This window comes from Pectinophora gossypiella, chromosome 25 (assembly GCF_024362695.1).
Source record: "Pectinophora gossypiella chromosome 25, ilPecGoss1.1, whole genome shotgun sequence".
In the NCBI taxonomy this organism is placed as follows: Eukaryota; Metazoa; Arthropoda; class Insecta; order Lepidoptera; family Gelechiidae; genus Pectinophora; species Pectinophora gossypiella.
This window is the reverse complement of record NC_065428.1, coordinates 3,463,373-3,481,263: the sequence shown is the minus strand read 5'-3', so window position 1 is coordinate 3,481,263 and position 17,891 is coordinate 3,463,373. Positions and strand designations below refer to the sequence as shown.

The window sequence follows — 17,891 nt, the reverse complement described above, 5'->3', positions numbered from 1 at the left end:
AAGTAATTATGAATATTACGAATACAGGCTAAAGGAAATGGCTCAGCTTGTGCTGTGGTGGAGCCATGCTATGACGCCATCCAGCGCTGGTTTTCAGTCATTTCCTCTTCCTGGTATATTGTGCGGAAGTAATTGCCAACGAAGGCTAGAGGACAATTAAATAGAAATATACAGCAGCTTTAGGTAGAAAAAACAATAACATCAAAAGACAATCAAATAAAATTATAAGTAGGTACTCTTGAGTGTGTGTGTGTGTGTAGGTTTGTTTGTATTTGAATGGATGTATATGTGCGAAATAAATTATTTTAACAGTAATATAATGAATGTATTTCGCGACTATATCCCAATTGGGGTAGTTAGAACTACATCCATCGCAATATGAGTTAGCACTATCGCTTATTTGCACTTAAGGAACTTCATGGTTTTAAGTAAACGATTTCTGAATTCTGATTCACACGTTCGTTTTATTCTTCTTCTTCTATCGTGTGGGTTGTGAGGTGAATTACCAACCTCATCAACCCTGGTGTCAGGGTTACCATTGAGCCGCCAAAGGCCCCTGACATGGCTCATGTAACGACTACTTTACTTACATCATGTAACATTTTTGAATTTACGTCATTTCGCAAGGTGTTATAGCTGAGGAGAAGAAATGACAAGAAACTGCAACAGCAACACATCTTTTAAAAACCAATGAGGATATACATTACAAGTTATTTAATAACTAGAGGAACACATTTAATACCAGACATGTTTATCATTTAGGTAATCATTAATCTTATAATAAGCTTTTTTACATAAAGTAAGCTTCACGTGAGCTTTAAATTTATTTTCTGACAAATTTAAAATATTATCTGGTATTTTATTGTAAAAACGTATACATGTGTTATAATGTTATGTTAAACAACCAAATCCCCATTCATTACTCTTCCATGGTATTATCTCTTACTTTCTTATCAATCTTACGTTCCGTTCTAAAAAAAAGTTTATTTAGGTAAAATCTACGACACACGTATACATTTACAACATACTCACTCACCACTCAACTCCAGTCACTCACTACACACTTTCCTACACACAACCCAAAAAATAAGAACTCATTTCTGTTAATGTGATTTACATCTCTCGCTACCGCTTCTGACTCAGTTCCCTCGCAACCCATTTGACAAGGGTCCAGCCTTTTGTTCTACTCGTTTTTTTATATACTTTTGTTCCCACAACACTTCCGCAGTGTTTTACTGGATGTGAGCTGCGATGGTAGCTGATGTATATGATGTGGACCGTATTACTATATGAATGAATAACTTTTTTTGGCGTGACTTATTGTAGTTTGCCGCAGATGCCATTATCTACTTGGCCGGACAAATGGGGAGCGCTGAAGGCTCTCACCCGGTACAACGTTGCAATAATAATATACAATTACAAATTACCTTGCATAAATGCGTAGTAATGATTAAGAAGGAGTAATAATGGACGAAGCAACTTTCGCAATAGCCGGTCATAGGATGGGTGACCACAAAAAAAAAACATCTTGAGCTCCTCCGTGCTTCGGAAGGCACGTTAAGCCGTAGGTCCCGGCTACATTAGCAGTCGTTAATAACCATCAATCCGCACTGGGCCCGCGTGGTGGTTTAAGGCCCGATATCCCTATACATCTATAGGGAAAGCCCGTGCCCCAGCAGTGGGGACGTTAATGGGTTGGTGATGATGATGATGAATAATGGATCACAGAAACACGCTTGTGTTCCCAAAGGGGTAAACAGAGGTGTATAGTACTCCCAGTCCATCTATGCAATAGACAAAAACAGTCCACTTTTCGCTATTTTTAGAAAACGCTGTTTGCTGACCAAGCTGTACTGTTCTGAAGGAGCGCGCCTTAAAGTATGAAGTTCTTTTAACGTTATTAGCAGAAGTGGAAAACTTTGTCAATAGTCATCCTTTTACGCACCTCTGTCCAAAAACCAGTCACACCTTAGGCGACCTTCAGGAAGACCTCGAACCTCGACCTTATCTCCAGTTTACTCCAATGAGGAATGACGTCATTACTTTCGTATTATTTTGTTCGCAGTTTGATATGCTCGACTCCAGTAAGTAAAGTCCTCAAGTCGAGGACGTAGATGACAACTTAAGATACCAAAATGCTCAGCTGAGGCCGAGTCCAGTAGAGGAAGTTTCGAATTAACATCTTAAAATACGGGTGTTAAAGTCAATAGCTAAAACCTTTAAGCCAACCTGAAAGGTCCTGACTCGACCTTACCTAAATACCTTCAGTAAAGGGATGAAACTAACAAATTACTTGATTAAGTTACGTTGATTGAGGGCTGTAAGCTGGGAACAGATTTTCCATAACAATTAATAACAAAGTATTAAGGGTAGCCCAAAGGTTGAGGTCATATCGAGAATTCTGTACCTTTTAGATTATTTACCTAATTTCATTTAAACCCCGTAGGACTTAAACAAAATTTGCGAGTACCTAGTGGCCTAGTGGTGGTGGCGGTTAGAGCGTTAGGCTCACAATCTGGAGGTCCGGGTTCAATTCCCGATGGGGACATTGTCGAAATCACTTTGTGAGACTGTCCTTTGTTTGGTAAGGACTTTTCAGGCTTGAATCACCTGATTGTCCGAAAAAGTAAGATGATTCCGTGCTTCGGAGGGCACGTTAAGCCGTTGGTCCCGGCTATTAGCCGTAAAAACACCTCCACCAACCCACAGTGGAGCAGCGTGGTGGAGTATGCTCCATACCCCCTCCGGTTGATTGAGGGGAGGCCTGTGCCCAGCAGTGGGACGTATATAGGCAGTTTATGTATGTGTACCTAGTGGCTGTAAATAAGTAATATATACATTTCTGGTTACCTCTTCGGGGATATAGGCGTAATGTCATGTTCGTTTGAGCCTTGGTGGCCCAGTTGGTAGAATGCTTACTACCTCTCACTTTGAGGTCGCAGGTTCGAATCCAGCACAGCCCTAAACCAAAGATTGTCGAATTTGGTTTCAAATTCATGTTTGGATCATAAATGATTAACGTGCTCAGCGGTAAAAGGAAACATTGTGAGGAAACCCACATACCCGAGAAATGCATTTTTCGGAGGTATGTGACCTAGCGAGGTATTTGACCTAATTACTAAGATATGCATGCATGCTAGATTGAAAACATCTACTCGTATCTTACGCGGTTTAGATTTTAAATTCCGGCCAAGTAGTTAATGCCATCTGCGGCAAATCTACAAAAAGTCAGAAAAAAAAGATTTTAAAGATAAAGAAAAAAAAGATTTTTATTGTGCATTTTAGGTACAGGTTTAGGTTTAGGTAAATTGAGTTAGGTTTTTCACACAAATGTTTTTTCCTGCTCACTCACGTTCCCGTGGGAATTTTGCAATATTCTGTTGCAACTAAGCTTTAAGTTTACTAAGGTACCTGTATGCCAAATTTCAAGCGTCTAACTGAAGTGGTTTAAATTTTTCATACAAAAGGATTTTCCCGCTAATTCCCGTTCCCGTGGGAATTTCGGGAATTCCTTTCTTAGTGCACCTCTACGGTACCTAAGCTACGTCCCTTACAAATTTCAAGTGCCTACGTTTAGCCGTTTAGGCTGTGAGTTGATATGTCAGTCAGTCAGTTTCTCCTTTTATATATTTAGATTGTCATCGGAATTAATGGTGTGTAACAAATTTTAGATCAATCTAACAATAGGAAGGTACTTACAATTTCTAATTTTGACCCAAATAAATACCGTACGGGTTGAGCTAAATAAAACCGTTTAAAAATTCGGAAATTCTTACCGTGGAAATCGAAATCTACGAGCACGAAGTTGAAGGCGGTTAGTAGTAAATAATAGTGGTGAATAACTGATGAATGGCTTGTTCACAGGTCGCCCCACGGCGAGGGTATCGTGGTGGAAGGCTCACGCTCTACTTGCCAACTCGGAAGCCAGGGCAACTGTCTCCTTCAGGCTTCAACGGTCGGACTACGGCACTGATGTCACTTGTCAGGTAAGGAACTCATAATTGCATTGTTTTATTTGGGTGTTTATTGATAAGTAGGTTAATTTTGATTGTTTGTTAACGGCTCCTGTGGTCCAGTGGTTAAGCGACTCACGATCCGGAGGTCCCGGGTTCGAATCCCGGTAGGGACATATCACAAAAATCACTTTGTGATCCCTAGTTTGGTTATGACATTACAGGCTGATCACCTCATTGTTTAAAAGTAAGATGATCCGTGCTTCGGAAGGCACGTTAAGCCGTTGGTCCCAGTTACTACTTACTGATGTAAGTGAGTAATCGTTACATGAGCCATGTCAGGGGCATTTGGGGGATCAATAATAACCCTGACACTAGGGTAGCTGAGATTGGGAATCCATCTCACTACCCACACGATAGGTGAAGAAGATTGTTTGTTAAGTGAAACGTTTTCACATCGTGATCATAAACAATTATTCATGTAGTTTTAGCTTGAATGTAGGTACATTCAGAAGCAAATAGTGACAGTCAAGGTATACATATAGCAACATCCAGAATGTCCAATAATTAGGGATGTTCAAAGTGGCCGTATAAATAGTAAGTGACCAAAAACATCGACACAACCTGCGTGTTCAAAAAGTTGGCAACAATGATATTTAAATTTGCATAAATAAAAAAATAAATAAATGAGTTTTTATACATAAGTTCACGACTACTTATATCCCAATTGGGGTAGTCAGAAGTATATTCATCGCATTAATCGCAAAATGAACTAAGTACCTAAGTAAATGATGGGTATAACTTAAAATAAAATTAGTCTGCGGGACTCATTACCCAGATAAAAAAAAAATCTTTAATATTACTTTCCAATTTATTTAATATATCTAGTAGTTAGTATTCCCACGACCTCCGTGGTCCAGTGGATGAGAGTTGAGCCCACAATCCGGAGGTCCCAGGTTCGAAACCCGGTGGGGACATATCACAAAAATCACTTTGAAATAGAAATAGAAATGTTTTATTGCGACCATGTGTTCGTACAAATTGTGGTGTTATAAAAATACAGAAGTAACTATTATAGTATCAACATGGACCCGGTAAGGGCACTGCAACTGGTAGAGAGGACATCAGGCTTAATTATTAGTCCGTGATATTATTTATATTTATTTACAACCTTTGTGATGTACAACCTAAATTGTTTGTTTCAGGCCGTGACCGACCCTTCCATACCACCCGTGTTGGAGACGTTGTCTATAGACGTTAACCGTAAGTACATCTGCTTCAAGTATCTTCACTACTACAATGTAATAATCTTGAAGAAACATTGTTATTAATAGAAATAAAAGTTTAAAAACTAAAAGCATCCAAGTTGTTTGCAAATGTTTGTTTCCTTTTGGTGGTTGCCTGGAAGAAATTGCTTTAGAGCAATAAGGCCGCCCAAATTGTACTGTTTTCATGTGTTATGTCTGATTGTTGAAATTTTAGTTCTGTGCAATAAAGTATATTTGATTTGATTTGATTTGAAAAGCCGACTACGGAAAATGTATGAAACAAGAAAATATTTCTTGAAATTCTTCCGAATAATGAATGATGTGAGAAATATTTTCTAGTTTCAGTTTCCTTAGTCAGGCTTTTGTTTTAAAACTTTTATTTTAACTAATATTAAAAAGAGTTTTATTTAAAATAACGTGCTTCCATTTTGTGATTTATGTAAGATTTGTAGTGAAACCTAACAAACAAACTAAAAGTACAAATTAGAAGTAAATGCAAGCAAACCCGCGGGTAAAAGTTAATGATATGTTCATATTTGAAATGTACAAATTAAGCCCTTTCATTGGATCCTTACACAAAACCATTCACAATACCGTTACACACAATACCATTGTAAAAGAATATTTTTCGTCCTCAGTTAATGTCCACCAGAGGGCGCTATATTGAATTTATCGTAACGTCTCATAGCCTATAACCACCGAACTATTACGACGCTTCTACTGACACCTCATTTGTTGAATTATGACAGGTGGTTTCGAAGTTAGGTTGGAACAGACACACATAAATACATACATACAAACACATAACCCTCTTTTTGCTTCGCAGCAGTCGGTTCATCATCTCCATAGCATTATCCCGTTTTTCACAGGGTTCGCTTATCAAACCTGAAGATTTGACAGGTCCGTTTTATTACAGTAGCGACTGCTTGTATGACCTTCCAAGCCGCGAAGGGAAAACCAGCCCAATACATGTTAGGTCATATACCTCCGAAAATATGGGTTTCTTCTGGTTGCAAGATTGAATTACTCACCAGTTTCTATTATGTTACCATTTCCTTATACTAATACAAATAAACCCCACAATCCTTAAACTAATGTTGCCAGCATAATTTTCCTGTTTCCTTACTCCAAGGTTTGTTTAGTTCGAGTATTTTTTATAAGTTGTGCCTGGATTGATAGATTGCTTCGGCTATTGAGTTGGTTGATATACGAAAACTTTCTTTATTATATTCCTACATGCATTATTAATATAGTCACCCCGATACCGACCCCGCTGGCGTGGTCGACGAGTTCCCTCATTCAGCGCTTACCGCTCGCGACCCGTTTGGGTTGATTAAATCTTTCAATAGTAATCCTCTCAGAGGGCCAGAGTCGAGGTTCGCACCTAATTGGGCACACTCCGGCCTGTAGTATTTTGTACCAAGTTAGAGCCCTCATCGCTCCCCATTAGTCCGGCCAAGTAGTCAATGCCATTCGCGGCGAATCTCCAATAAAACACGTCAAAACAGTCCTAAGTATAGACAACCCCCGAAATGTATTACTTTTTTTTCTATTTTTGTGTGAAAATATTAATGCGGTTCACAGAATACATCTCCTTACCAAGTTTCAACAGTATAGTTCTTATTATTGTCTTAAAAAAAGTGGCTGTTGCATATGGACGGACGGACAGGCAGACATGACGAATCCAAATGGGTTGGGTTTTTTTTTCCGCCGTTTGGCTACGGAACCCTAAAAACCTCAAATATAAGATGATTAATTTTAAAACGAGGCAAAAAATAACGACATAGATTACCAAAAAACCAATGCACATATAGTACAACATACAGCCTCTTCTGATAGTTTTCAAATTAATCATCGTAAATCAGAAATCAGAATCATTTATTCAACGTAATAATCATGGATAAACTTGGTCAACATAACATTTTTGAATTTACGTCATTTCGCAAGGTGTTATGGCTGAGGAGAAGAAATGACAAGAAACTGCAACAGCAACACATCTTTTTAAAACCAATGAGGGTATACATTGCAAGTTATTTAATAACTACAGGAACACATTCAATACCAGACATTTTTATCATTTAGGTAGTCATTAATCTTATAATAAGCTTAAACTTACCAACTCAACCTACGCTACGCATGCTTAAACTTATATTGGTAACTTTTCGGAGCGAATAGAGGTGCAAACCCTTCAATTTTTTCCCATGTAACATTAAGCTCGCTCCCTATTACATCGAGGTAAACCCGGAGAAAAGTGCAGCGGTGTACTTTTCAAAGGGCTATTATAACACGCCACGGTCACGCCGTCAACTTAAAATCATTAAGATGTTTGGCAAGCCGATCCCTTGGGAGGAGCAAGTCAAATATCTCGGCGTAGTCTTAGATAGACGTCTTACTTTCAAGGCCCATATCAAACGTGTGCGCGACCGCGCCGCGTTTGTAATGGGCCGTCTTCATTGTCTCCTTAACAAGCGAAGTAAATTGTCCCTTAGGAATAAGGTGAAAATCTACACGACTTGCATCCGTCCGATCATGACCTATGCAGGGGTAGTTTTCGCTCATGCGAGTCCCTCTCAAATCCACCGTCTACAGGTAATACAAAATCGTTTCATGCGGAAAGCCACGGGAGCTCCGTGGTTCCTTCGCAATGAAAATCTGCACATTGACCTAGGTCTGCCAACCATTGCCCAATGGCTCAAATTAGCTTCCAAACGTTTTTTCGATTCTGCTCCGCACCACCCGAATCCCCTGGTAGTTGCGGCTTCCGATTACATCCCGCTTAGGGACGGTACTGAAAAGTATCGGCGTCCGAAGGACGTAATATACGATCCCGACGACCCGATTACTCTAGCCATAGAGGCAGCCAATCAGCTCGCGACACCAAACACTTCAGGACCCCGATACCGACCCCGCCGGCGTGGTCGACGATTTCCCTCATTCAGCGGTGGGTCGATTAATTCTTTCAAATATTTTTCCTCTCAGACGACGCCCTGAGCCGAGGTTCGCGCCCAACTGGGCACCCTCAGGCCTGTTGTCTTAAACGTTGTACCGGGTGAGAGCCTTCAGCGCTCCCCATTTGTCCGGCCAAGTAGTTAATGCCATCTGCGGCAAATCTACAATAAGTCACGTCAAAAAAAAAAAAAGCTCCCTATTACATAGGACTTAAACGTACTTGTGAGAAGTGTACAATATTTAGTACAGCAAAGTACATTTGTATTTTCTCTATTCTCCGTACGAAAAAATATACAATATTTCAACTTAAAAGAGATTGTTCCATTACTGGATTGTCCACAATATTTTTATAATGCTTACAGTGTCCTCGGAGACTGTAAAAGCGATAACGCTGGCGACCCTCAGATCTCGTTACATTTTGTCTCGAACTTTCTAGAATCTTGCTGCAACGTCGACGAGTTTGTTTTCTTTCAAGTTCTTTCATGGCGGGGTCATAGTGAAGATAGAACAGTAGGTAAAGTGAAGTCTACCATATAGTGTAGAATAGTCGTAGTCGGTGTAGTTTAGTGTAGTGTAGTAAGTACAGTATAGGCATAGTGTAGTCTGTAATGTGATGTTTCATATTTTCTATGTCAAAGGTACAGAGAAAAGGAACAGAGAAAAAGGTTGCAAAAGCACTAACGCGCATAGAATCGCTGTCGCCGCCGGTTCAACCCCACTGTCTTTTACTACTACTCCTACAAACACGTTAAGCCGTTGGTCCCGGTTACTACTTACAGATGTATATGTATTCGTTACATGAGCCATGTCAGGGGCCTTTGATGGCTCAATAGTAAACTTGACGCCAGGTTTGATGAGGTTGGTACTCCACCTCACAACTCGCACGATAGAAGAAGAAGACTCCTACAAACAAATATCTACGAAGCCACTTTACCGGCAATCTATATTATTTTTTATGTCATGGGCTGCAATTTTATCAATACTTTTCTTAAGGTAAATACAAAAGTAATTTTCATACTAAGGTTTTTAGCTTTCCTTTGATAAGGAGGGATCTCCTTGCATAACTGTCGATGTTTGATTTTTTTCCCTACAGATTATTAATGCACAAGACGACCTTTTAATATACTATCATGGAGCTATGCCTAGAAAAAAAAAACAGGGGTGGAGTCTTTGCCCAAATAAGTTGCTTTCTCTTCTTATCGTGTGGGTTGTGAGGTGGAATACCAGCCTCAACATTCCTGGTGTCAGGGTTATGATTGAGCCGCCAACGGCTCCTGACAAGAGTAACATGGCTGAGTTGCTATGAACGAATAATCATGGACGCGAAAAGATTCTTTACCTATATTACCAGGCGCTTGTATGTAGTATAACTACTGTTTTCTTTGCACTGTGACAGCGCTCAACTTAACGGTTTGGTTGCGATTGTTAGTCCAAATAAGTGGGTCAGAACACTTGCCACAACTTTTCACGCTCGTGTTGGTTTTCTGCGGTTGGTACTCGTATACTGTTTGGATGTCCGAAAAATGTTGTTGGTTAGGTTGGTAGTGTGTTTTTGGCTAACAGAAGAATTTTTATTTCATTGTGTGTCAAGAACGCAATCGCAAAACACGCAGATTTTATATATACATAAACCTTGTCAGTAATCTCTTATGGGGTAGTTAGTCTGTGGAAACTGTTTTGTTATTAAGCTACTTATATGTACTTATTTAAATCTGTTACAAAACACAACGGTTTATTTCCCAAATTAACTAAAATAAAAATAAAATAAAATAAGACAATCTGCAACCAAGTCCAGGCCAAGATGGAATTACCGCTGAAGCTCTAAAAGTAGGCGAACCGACGCTGGTGCCTTATATTACAAAATTCTTCAATAACATTCTACACGCTGGTCAACTACCTGCAGGGATTTGTCACTCGGACATAATACTTTTACATAAAAAAGGTGACAAATCCGACATTAATAACTACAGGCCCATCAGTCTTGTCTCACATCTGTACAAGACCTTCATTAAAATTGTCTAAAATCGTATAGCCGGCACCCTCGACAGAGCTCAACCCCCTGAACAAGCAGGCTTCAGACCGGGTCTCTCAACAACGGACCACCTTCACGCCCTTAACCAAATTTTAGAAACACACCACGAATTTCAACTTCGTCTCTACCTTGCTTTCGTGGATTATTCAAAGGCATTCGACAGTATGAATCACCAGTCCATGTTTGAGGCCTTGCGAAGGCAAGGTATCGACCCAACCTACATACACCTTATTCACAATATTTACAATAGTAGCACTGCAGCCATAAAACTCCAAACATCAGGTTCAGTATTTAATATAAGCAGGGGCGTGAAGCAGGGCGATCCTCTTTCTCCTAAGTTGTTTAATAGCACTTTGGAAGAAATGTTTCAGCAGATAGTGCCTGTCTGGGAGGACTGCGGTATTACAGTCGGCGAGTCGAAGCTAACCAATCTTCGTTTCGCCGACGATATCGTTTTATTTTCCACGTCAGCTCTCGAATTGCAACGGATGCTACAAGACCTTAGTACAGCAGGCCTTGGGGTTGGACTGAGGATGAACATGTCGAAGACCAAGCTAATGACCAATACCACAGAGCACAGGATAGAAGTAGATGGTGAAAGTATTGCATATGTCCAGGAATTTGTCTATCTGGGCCAAGTAGTCTCTTTCCAGACCAGACAGGAGAAATAAGTCGAAAGACGAATTGAAAATGCCTGGAAGAGCTACTGGTCCATGAAGGACATGATGAAGGGTGATCTTCCGCTATCCTTAAAGCGCAAACTCATGGACGTGTGCATTCTTCCCATTCTCATCTACAGCGCTCAGACTTGGTCTTTGACTGACATCCAAAAGTCCAAACTCAAGGTTTGCCAGAGAGGTATGGAACGCAGCATCCTTGGTGTTAAATTGATCGATCGGATCCGAAACACCACGCTGCGTTCCAAAACAAAAATAGCAGACGTAGCGAGAAAGGCTGCCTGCTTGAAATGGGACTGGGCTGGACATGTTGCCCGAATGCCCGATGACCTCTGGGCCAAAAAAGCTACAGAGTGGGTTCCTGCAAGTGCTGTTAGACGTCGGGGAAGGCCACGGAAAAGATGGCGCGACGAGTTAGACCGCTTCTCGAAACGGTGGCGCGAGCAAGCTGGGGACAGGGAGGAGTGGAAGAAGGGAAGAGAGGCCTTTGCCGCAGTGGGACATTGAGGGCTATTAATTGTAGTATATGCAGTAAAACGACACGTCTGGTTCTCAATACGTTTATTGCGAGACTAATTAAGCACACATCTACCGACATTATACGCACACATATATTACAATACTCTCTTCTTAAAATAAAAAGTATGTACATCAGTAAGCATCTTATTTCTAAGTAAACAATCTTAAGCGACAAGTTTGATTAATCACCAAGTTACCCTACCTCTTCCTCTATATAAATGCAAATTTTCATACATAATAAGTAAGCAGTACCAATATCTATAAGTAACATTACCAAGGCAACTCATACCTGAATGTACACCAATATTAATATGTACAATTAAACATTTGTATCACTGTTATTATTTATTTGTATTTTATTTGGAATAAGTAGTGTCGCAAGTCTGTTACTTAACTCTAAAACTTATACCTAGGTGGCTTAATCAGTCTACAATTTCTAATAGGCCTTGGTTGGGACGGTTCGACGATTGGAGTGGGCGATCTGGGACTACTTGGACTCGTTGGAGTATTAGGTGTCTGCACCGGAGTGCCATAGTGTTCTGCGGCAGCGGGTGAATTAATCCTACCGTTAGGTGATATAGCTTCACGCAACGGTGTCTTCGGAGACGTGGCCCCCACCATCGGAACATCATCCACCCTTGGTAATTGCAAAGCTGGGGGTTTTGATGGGTAAACTAACGTACTTGAACGCCGCCTTAACTGATCTATGTGTTTATGAGACTCTCTACCTAATTGATCTGTCACTCGATAATCAGTTGTGCTAGTCCGCTGTGTAACTCGCCCAGGCAGCCAACGAGATTCGCCCTGGTATTGGCGTAGCCAAACATCATCTCCCAGGTGCAATTCTCGCTGAATGCCATGGTTCCCTGACTGTTTCTGTTGAACCTTCCTCACCCTATCTTCACAGTCCGGTCGCATTACATCCAATTTAGTCCTTAACTGCCGACCTAACATTAGCGACGCTGGACTCTCCCCTGTAGTACAATGGGGCGTGTTTCGGTAATGCAGTAAGAACGTATCTATGGATAAATTAATGTTCTCATTAAGACGTATAGCTTTTCTAATTACCTTTTTAACAGTGCGTACCGCGTTTTCTGCAGCTCCATTTGAGGCTGGGTGATAAGGGGCAGAAAATAAATGCTCTATTCCATGCCTGGTTAAGAAGGACGTAAATTCCTTACTTGTAAATGGTGGCCCATTATCCGAAACTATTTGTCTTGACAAACCCCATCGCGCACTAACTTCACTCAACTTATCAATCGTACTAACCGCCGAAGTACTATTAATCGGGAATACTTCTATCCACTTTGTCCGGGCGTCTATCATTATTAAGTACAATTTACCGTTCAGAGGACCTAAAAAGTCAAGATGGACCCTGGCCCAGGGGCGCTTGGGCCACGGCCACGGGCTGGGCGAGTGGCGTGCCGGCGCGTCTGCCTCCGCCGCGCATGCTGCGCAACCGCGACACACGGCTTCTACCGCCTCGTCAATACCCGGCCACCACACATAACTTCTCGCAAAAGCCTTAGTCTTCACTATGCCCATATGTCCTTCGTGCAGTTCTTTTAGCACTGTTGCCCTACAACTTTCCGGTATCACTATACGGTGGCCCCACATGACACAGCCTAATTCTTCGTAAAGTTCGTTTCTTCTATTAACATACGGTTGCAAATTCTTTATTTCAATTGTTGATGGCCAATCGTGCCTAATATAATTCAAAATACGACTTAAAATTGGATCCCGCTGTGTACACGACTTAATATCGTTATGGTTTAATAACAATTCATTCTGCGCAAAATGCAAAAATGTCTGCTCGGGTAACACGTGTCGATCAGCTGACCGGCCGCGGCCGGCCGCCGCCGCCGCCGCAGTTCCGTTTACTTGCACTGGCAGCCGTGATAACCCGTCTGCTCCGTTATCTTTACTACGAACGTATTCTATATCGTAAGTATATGCTGACAGCTTAACTGCCCATCGCTGCAATCTACTCGCTGCCATTGATGGAATACCTTGTTTAGGTCCAAATATTGTCACGAGTGGTTTGTGATCCGTTCTTAAGATGAAACGCCTACCGTATATAAACTGGTGAAATTTCTCTAAACAAAATATAATAGCCAGCGCTTCTTTATCAATTTGTGAGTAATTCCTTTCCGCGTCATTAAGCGTGCGAGATACGTAAGCCACCGGCCGTTCGTCCCCCTCCCGCGAGCCGCTCCCTACGGGCTGACTCAGAACGCCGCCTATACCTCTTGCGCTTGCGTCACAGGTCAATAGTAACGGTTTGTTTTGATCATAATGCATCAAAACCTCGGTACTAGTTAAAATGTATTTAATTCGTTTAAACGCATTTTCACAATCCTTACTCCATGTCCACTCCACGCCTTTGCGCAATAAATCATACAACGGATACAGAATATTACTTAAATTCCTTACAAATTTTGCATAAAAGTTAACTAAACCCAAAAATGATCTCAATTCTGTAACTGACTGTGGTCGTGGTATATCAATGATCGCTTCTATTTTACTTGAATCCACTTTGATACCTTCTTTAGATATGATGTACCCTAAATATTGTACTTCGGGAACAAAGAAGTAACATTTGTTTCTCTTTAATTTTATTCCTTGGCTATGCAACCTTTGTAAAACCTTTTCTAATACCAATATGTGTGTTTTTTCATCTACCGTTCCTATTATTATATCATCTAAAAATACTTCGACTTGTGGTATATCGCCTAATAAAGTGGACATAATACGTTGAAAAATTCCCGGGCTCGAGGAAAGGCCATACACTAACCGGTTATAGCGGAATAATCCCCGATGTGTATTAATAACTGTAAACTTTTTCGAGTCGTCTAATTCTATCTGATTATATGCCTGCGACAGATCAATCTTTGAGAAAACTTGAGCTCCGTTTAAATTCACTAAAAGGTCGTCTATTTTCGGCAAGGGAAATCTATCAACCAGTAAGGCCGGGTTCAACGTCACTTTATAATCCGCGCATAACCTCAAACCCCCGTCAGCTTTACGTACCGGTACCAAGGGCGTAGCCCACTCCGAGGTGTCCACCGGCTCGATGACCTTGTCCCGGAGCATCTGGTCGAGTTCCGCGTCCACCCTCTCCTTGAGGGCGTAAGGCAAAGGTCGCGCGCGACAAAATACAGGCTCCGCTCCGTCCCGCACTCGCAATGTCGCTTTCCCGCCCGTGAACCGCCCCAAACCGCCATTAAATAGATCCTTATACCTGCCGAACAATTCCAACAATATTATATTACTAGATGTCGCGTGGTTCGCTCGCAGCAAGCTGCTCGCGTGTCTTGTTTTCCCGCCATTTTTTTACCGCGATAGAATTTGACCAAGACTTGAATAGGTCTCGTGAAATCAAAAAAGTTCTAGGTGCTATAGTTTTGCCAGGCCGTAGGGTGTCTCCCTGATGCGGAGCAGTTTTCCAAGATGACGTTCCGTTCACACCCCTATACATATTTTTTACACCCGATACATTTTCTGGAAAAACAAAATTTTGTATGGCGGCCATCTTGTTTTTCGGCCATTTTCTTTTTTTTTCACCGGCGATAAAATTTGACCAAGACTTAAATAGGCCTCGTGAAATCAAAAAAGTTCTAGGTGCTATAGTTTTGCCAGGCCGTAGAGTGTCTCCCTGATGCGGAGCAGTTTTCCAAGATGACGTTCCGATCACACCGGCGATAATATTTGACCAAGATTTAAATAGGTTACGTGAAAAAAATATTGCTCCAGGTATTATAGTTTTGCCAGGCCGTAGGGTGTCTCCCTGATGCGGAGCAGTTTTTCAAGATCGAGCAGTATTGAAATACTCAACATGACGATCCGATCACATCCATATACATAATTTTTACCTTCGAGGCATTTTCGGGAAAAACGAAAATTTTGTATGGCGGCCATCTTGTTTTTCCGCCATTTTGTTTTTTTTTCACCGGCGATAAAATTTGACCAAGATTTAAATAGGTTTAGTGGAAAAAGAATAGTTCCAGGTGTGATAGTTTTTCCAGGCCGTAGGGTGTCTCCCTGATGCGGAGCAGATTTCAAAGATCTAGAAGTTATTCTATATTAAAGTTGACGTTCCGATGACATCCCCATACACAGTTTTTACCAACGAATCATTTTCTAGAAAAACAAACTTTTGTATGGCGGCCATCTTGTTTTTCGGCCATTTTGTTTTTTTTTTACCGGCGATAAAATTTGACCAAGATTTAAGTAGGTTTTGTGAAAAAAAAATTGATCCAGCTATAATAGTTGCGCCAGACTGTAGGGTGTCTCCCTGATGCGGAGCAGTTTTCCAAGATCTGGAAGTTTTCCCATACTCATCGGGAGGTCCCGATCACACTCCCCATACATCATTTTGACCCCCCGACACTCCTTCTGGGAGAACAACCCTGTCAGTCAGTCAGTCAGTCAGTGGGTTTGTAGCTATATATAATATAACTAGATGTCGCGTGGTTCGCTCGCAGCAAGCTGCTCGCGTGTCCTGTTTTAGTTCGAAGCTTTGTATGGCGGCCATCTTGTTTTCCCGCCATTTTTTTACCGCGATATAATTTGACCAAGACTTGAATAGGTCTCGTGAAATCAAAAAAGTTCTAGGTGCTATAGTTTTGCCAGGCCGTAGGGTGTCTCCCTGATGCGGAGCAGTTTTCAAAGATGACGTTCCGATCACACCCCCAATACATCATGTATACCCCCGAGGCATTTTCGGGAAAAACAAAATTTTGTATGGCGGCCATCTTGCTTTTCCGCCATTTTGATTTTTTTTCACTGGCGATAAAATTTGACCAAGGTTTAAATAAGGTTTATGAAAAAAAAATTGGTACAGGTGTGATAGTTTTGCCAGGCCGTAGGGTGTCTCCCTGATGCGGAGCAGTTTTTCAAGATCGAATAGTTTTTCCATACTCAGCTTGACGTTTCGATCACACCTCCCATACATCATTTTTACCTCCGAGACATTTTCTGGAAAAACGAAATTTTGTATGGCGGCCATCTTGTTTTTCCGCCATTTTGTTTTTTTTTCAGCGGGGATTGGATTTGACCAAGATTTAAATATGTTTCGCGAAAGAAAAATTGCTCCAGGTTTTACAGTTTTGCCAGGCCGTAGGGTGTCTCCCTGATGCGGAGCAGTTTCTGAAGATCAAGAAGTATTTCCATACTCAACAAGAAGTTCCGATTACAACCCCATACACAGTTTTTACCAACGAGACATTTTCTGGAAAAACTAAATTTTGTATGGCGGCCATCTTGTTTTTCCGCCATTTTGATTTTTTTTCACCGGCCATAGGATTTGACTAAGAATTAAATAGGTTTTGTGAAAAAAGAATCGATCCAGGTGCGATAGTTTTGCCAGGCCGTAGGGTATCTCCCTGATGCGGAGCAGTTTTCCAAGATCTGGAAGTTTTCCCATACTCACCGGGAGGTCCCGATCACACCCCCCATACACCATTTTTACCCCCCGACACTCCTTCTGGGAGAACAACCCTGTCAGTGAGTCAGTCAGTGAGTCAGTCAGTCAGTCAGTACATGGGTTTGTAGCTATATATAGTATAATTATCCTGTCCAACACATTTATTGTGAAACAGGGGTATCTGTATGCCAAGTTCCGTTAGCCACTGTCTTCCTAGTAATGTAGTCGTTGCTCCTTTAATTACAAACAATTCTAAATGCTTCACGGTGTTATGATATTTAACTTCTGGTTTTATAACTCCTAAGGGTACAATATTGCTACCATCATAAAATTTTAGCACCAGATTAAAAGGTTCAATCTGCCTATGTTTGAAATATTTATTATAGGTTTCTACACCAATACAAGAAACTGCCGACCCTGTATCAATCTCCATAGGAATTCTATTATTGTCTATGTACATTGCAATGCTTACCGGTTTGTAACCGTTCAAACTCAAATGGTTTAGCTCTTCATCGACCTCAAACTCGTTTTCGTCGTGTGTGGTGTCGTGTGAGTCCAGGGCCGCTTCCACGTGGTGCACCCCTCGTTGCTGCCCGCTCCAGCTGGAGGTGGGCGGCCGCGCGCCCTTTTCTGGGCACACCCGCCTTAGATGCCCGATGCGCCCACATTTACTGCATGCAAAATTCTTGTATCGGCATTCCTGATTGGTATGGTTATCTTTACCGCACGTCTTACACGTCATCCTGGTAAAATTTTCTTTTGTTCCTGCACCCGGAAATCTTTTTCCGCCACGCGGCCGAAATGGCACCGTTCTGACGGAATGCACCGATCCCGCTGCAGCGTTGGCTACCCCCCCGCCTAAACCGGCGTCCGTCTCGCTCGCACCCGTACGTACCACCATCGCTGCATCTCTCTCCGCCGATTCCAACGATAATGCCAAACTGACCGCTTTTGAATATGTTAACTGCGACTCGGCAAAAAGCCTTTGTTTTATTAACTCACTATTAAGACAACACGTAAACTGATCCCGTAAATTATCTTCCAATGTTGTACCGAATTCACAAAACT

General features: G+C 41.5%; 2 protein-coding genes and 1 long non-coding RNA gene across 4 annotated transcripts in view; 1 reads left to right on the top strand and 2 right to left on the bottom strand.

Annotated features, from left to right (window-relative positions):
- The window catches only part of LOC126378245 (uncharacterized), a 380,400-nt gene that overhangs the window by 280,584 nt on the left and 81,925 nt on the right, over nucleotides 1–17,891 (bottom strand). The gene's annotated exons all lie outside the window — the stretch shown is intronic.
- LOC126378048 (titin-like) overlaps nucleotides 1–17,891 on the top strand; it is a 795,425-nt gene that overhangs the window by 720,551 nt on the left and 56,983 nt on the right. For both annotated transcript variants that reach the window (XM_050026148.1, XM_050026147.1), the window contains 2 exons: nucleotides 3,865–3,986; nucleotides 5,159–5,216. In XM_050026148.1, the coding sequence (XP_049882105.1) occupies nucleotides 3,865–3,986; nucleotides 5,159–5,216 (180 nt within the window). The remainder of the gene's footprint in view (nucleotides 1–3,864; nucleotides 3,987–5,158; nucleotides 5,217–17,891) is intronic.
- Nucleotides 11,402–17,771, bottom strand: LOC126378058 (uncharacterized protein K02A2.6-like). Its single transcript, XM_050026176.1, has 2 exons — nucleotides 17,296–17,771; nucleotides 11,402–14,639 (listed from the first exon to the last, which is right to left on the bottom strand). Exon 2 carries the CDS (start codon nucleotides 14,489–14,491, stop codon nucleotides 11,795–11,797), a length of 2,697 nt encoding a protein of 898 aa, XP_049882133.1. The 5' UTR covers nucleotides 14,492–14,639; nucleotides 17,296–17,771; the 3' UTR covers nucleotides 11,402–11,794.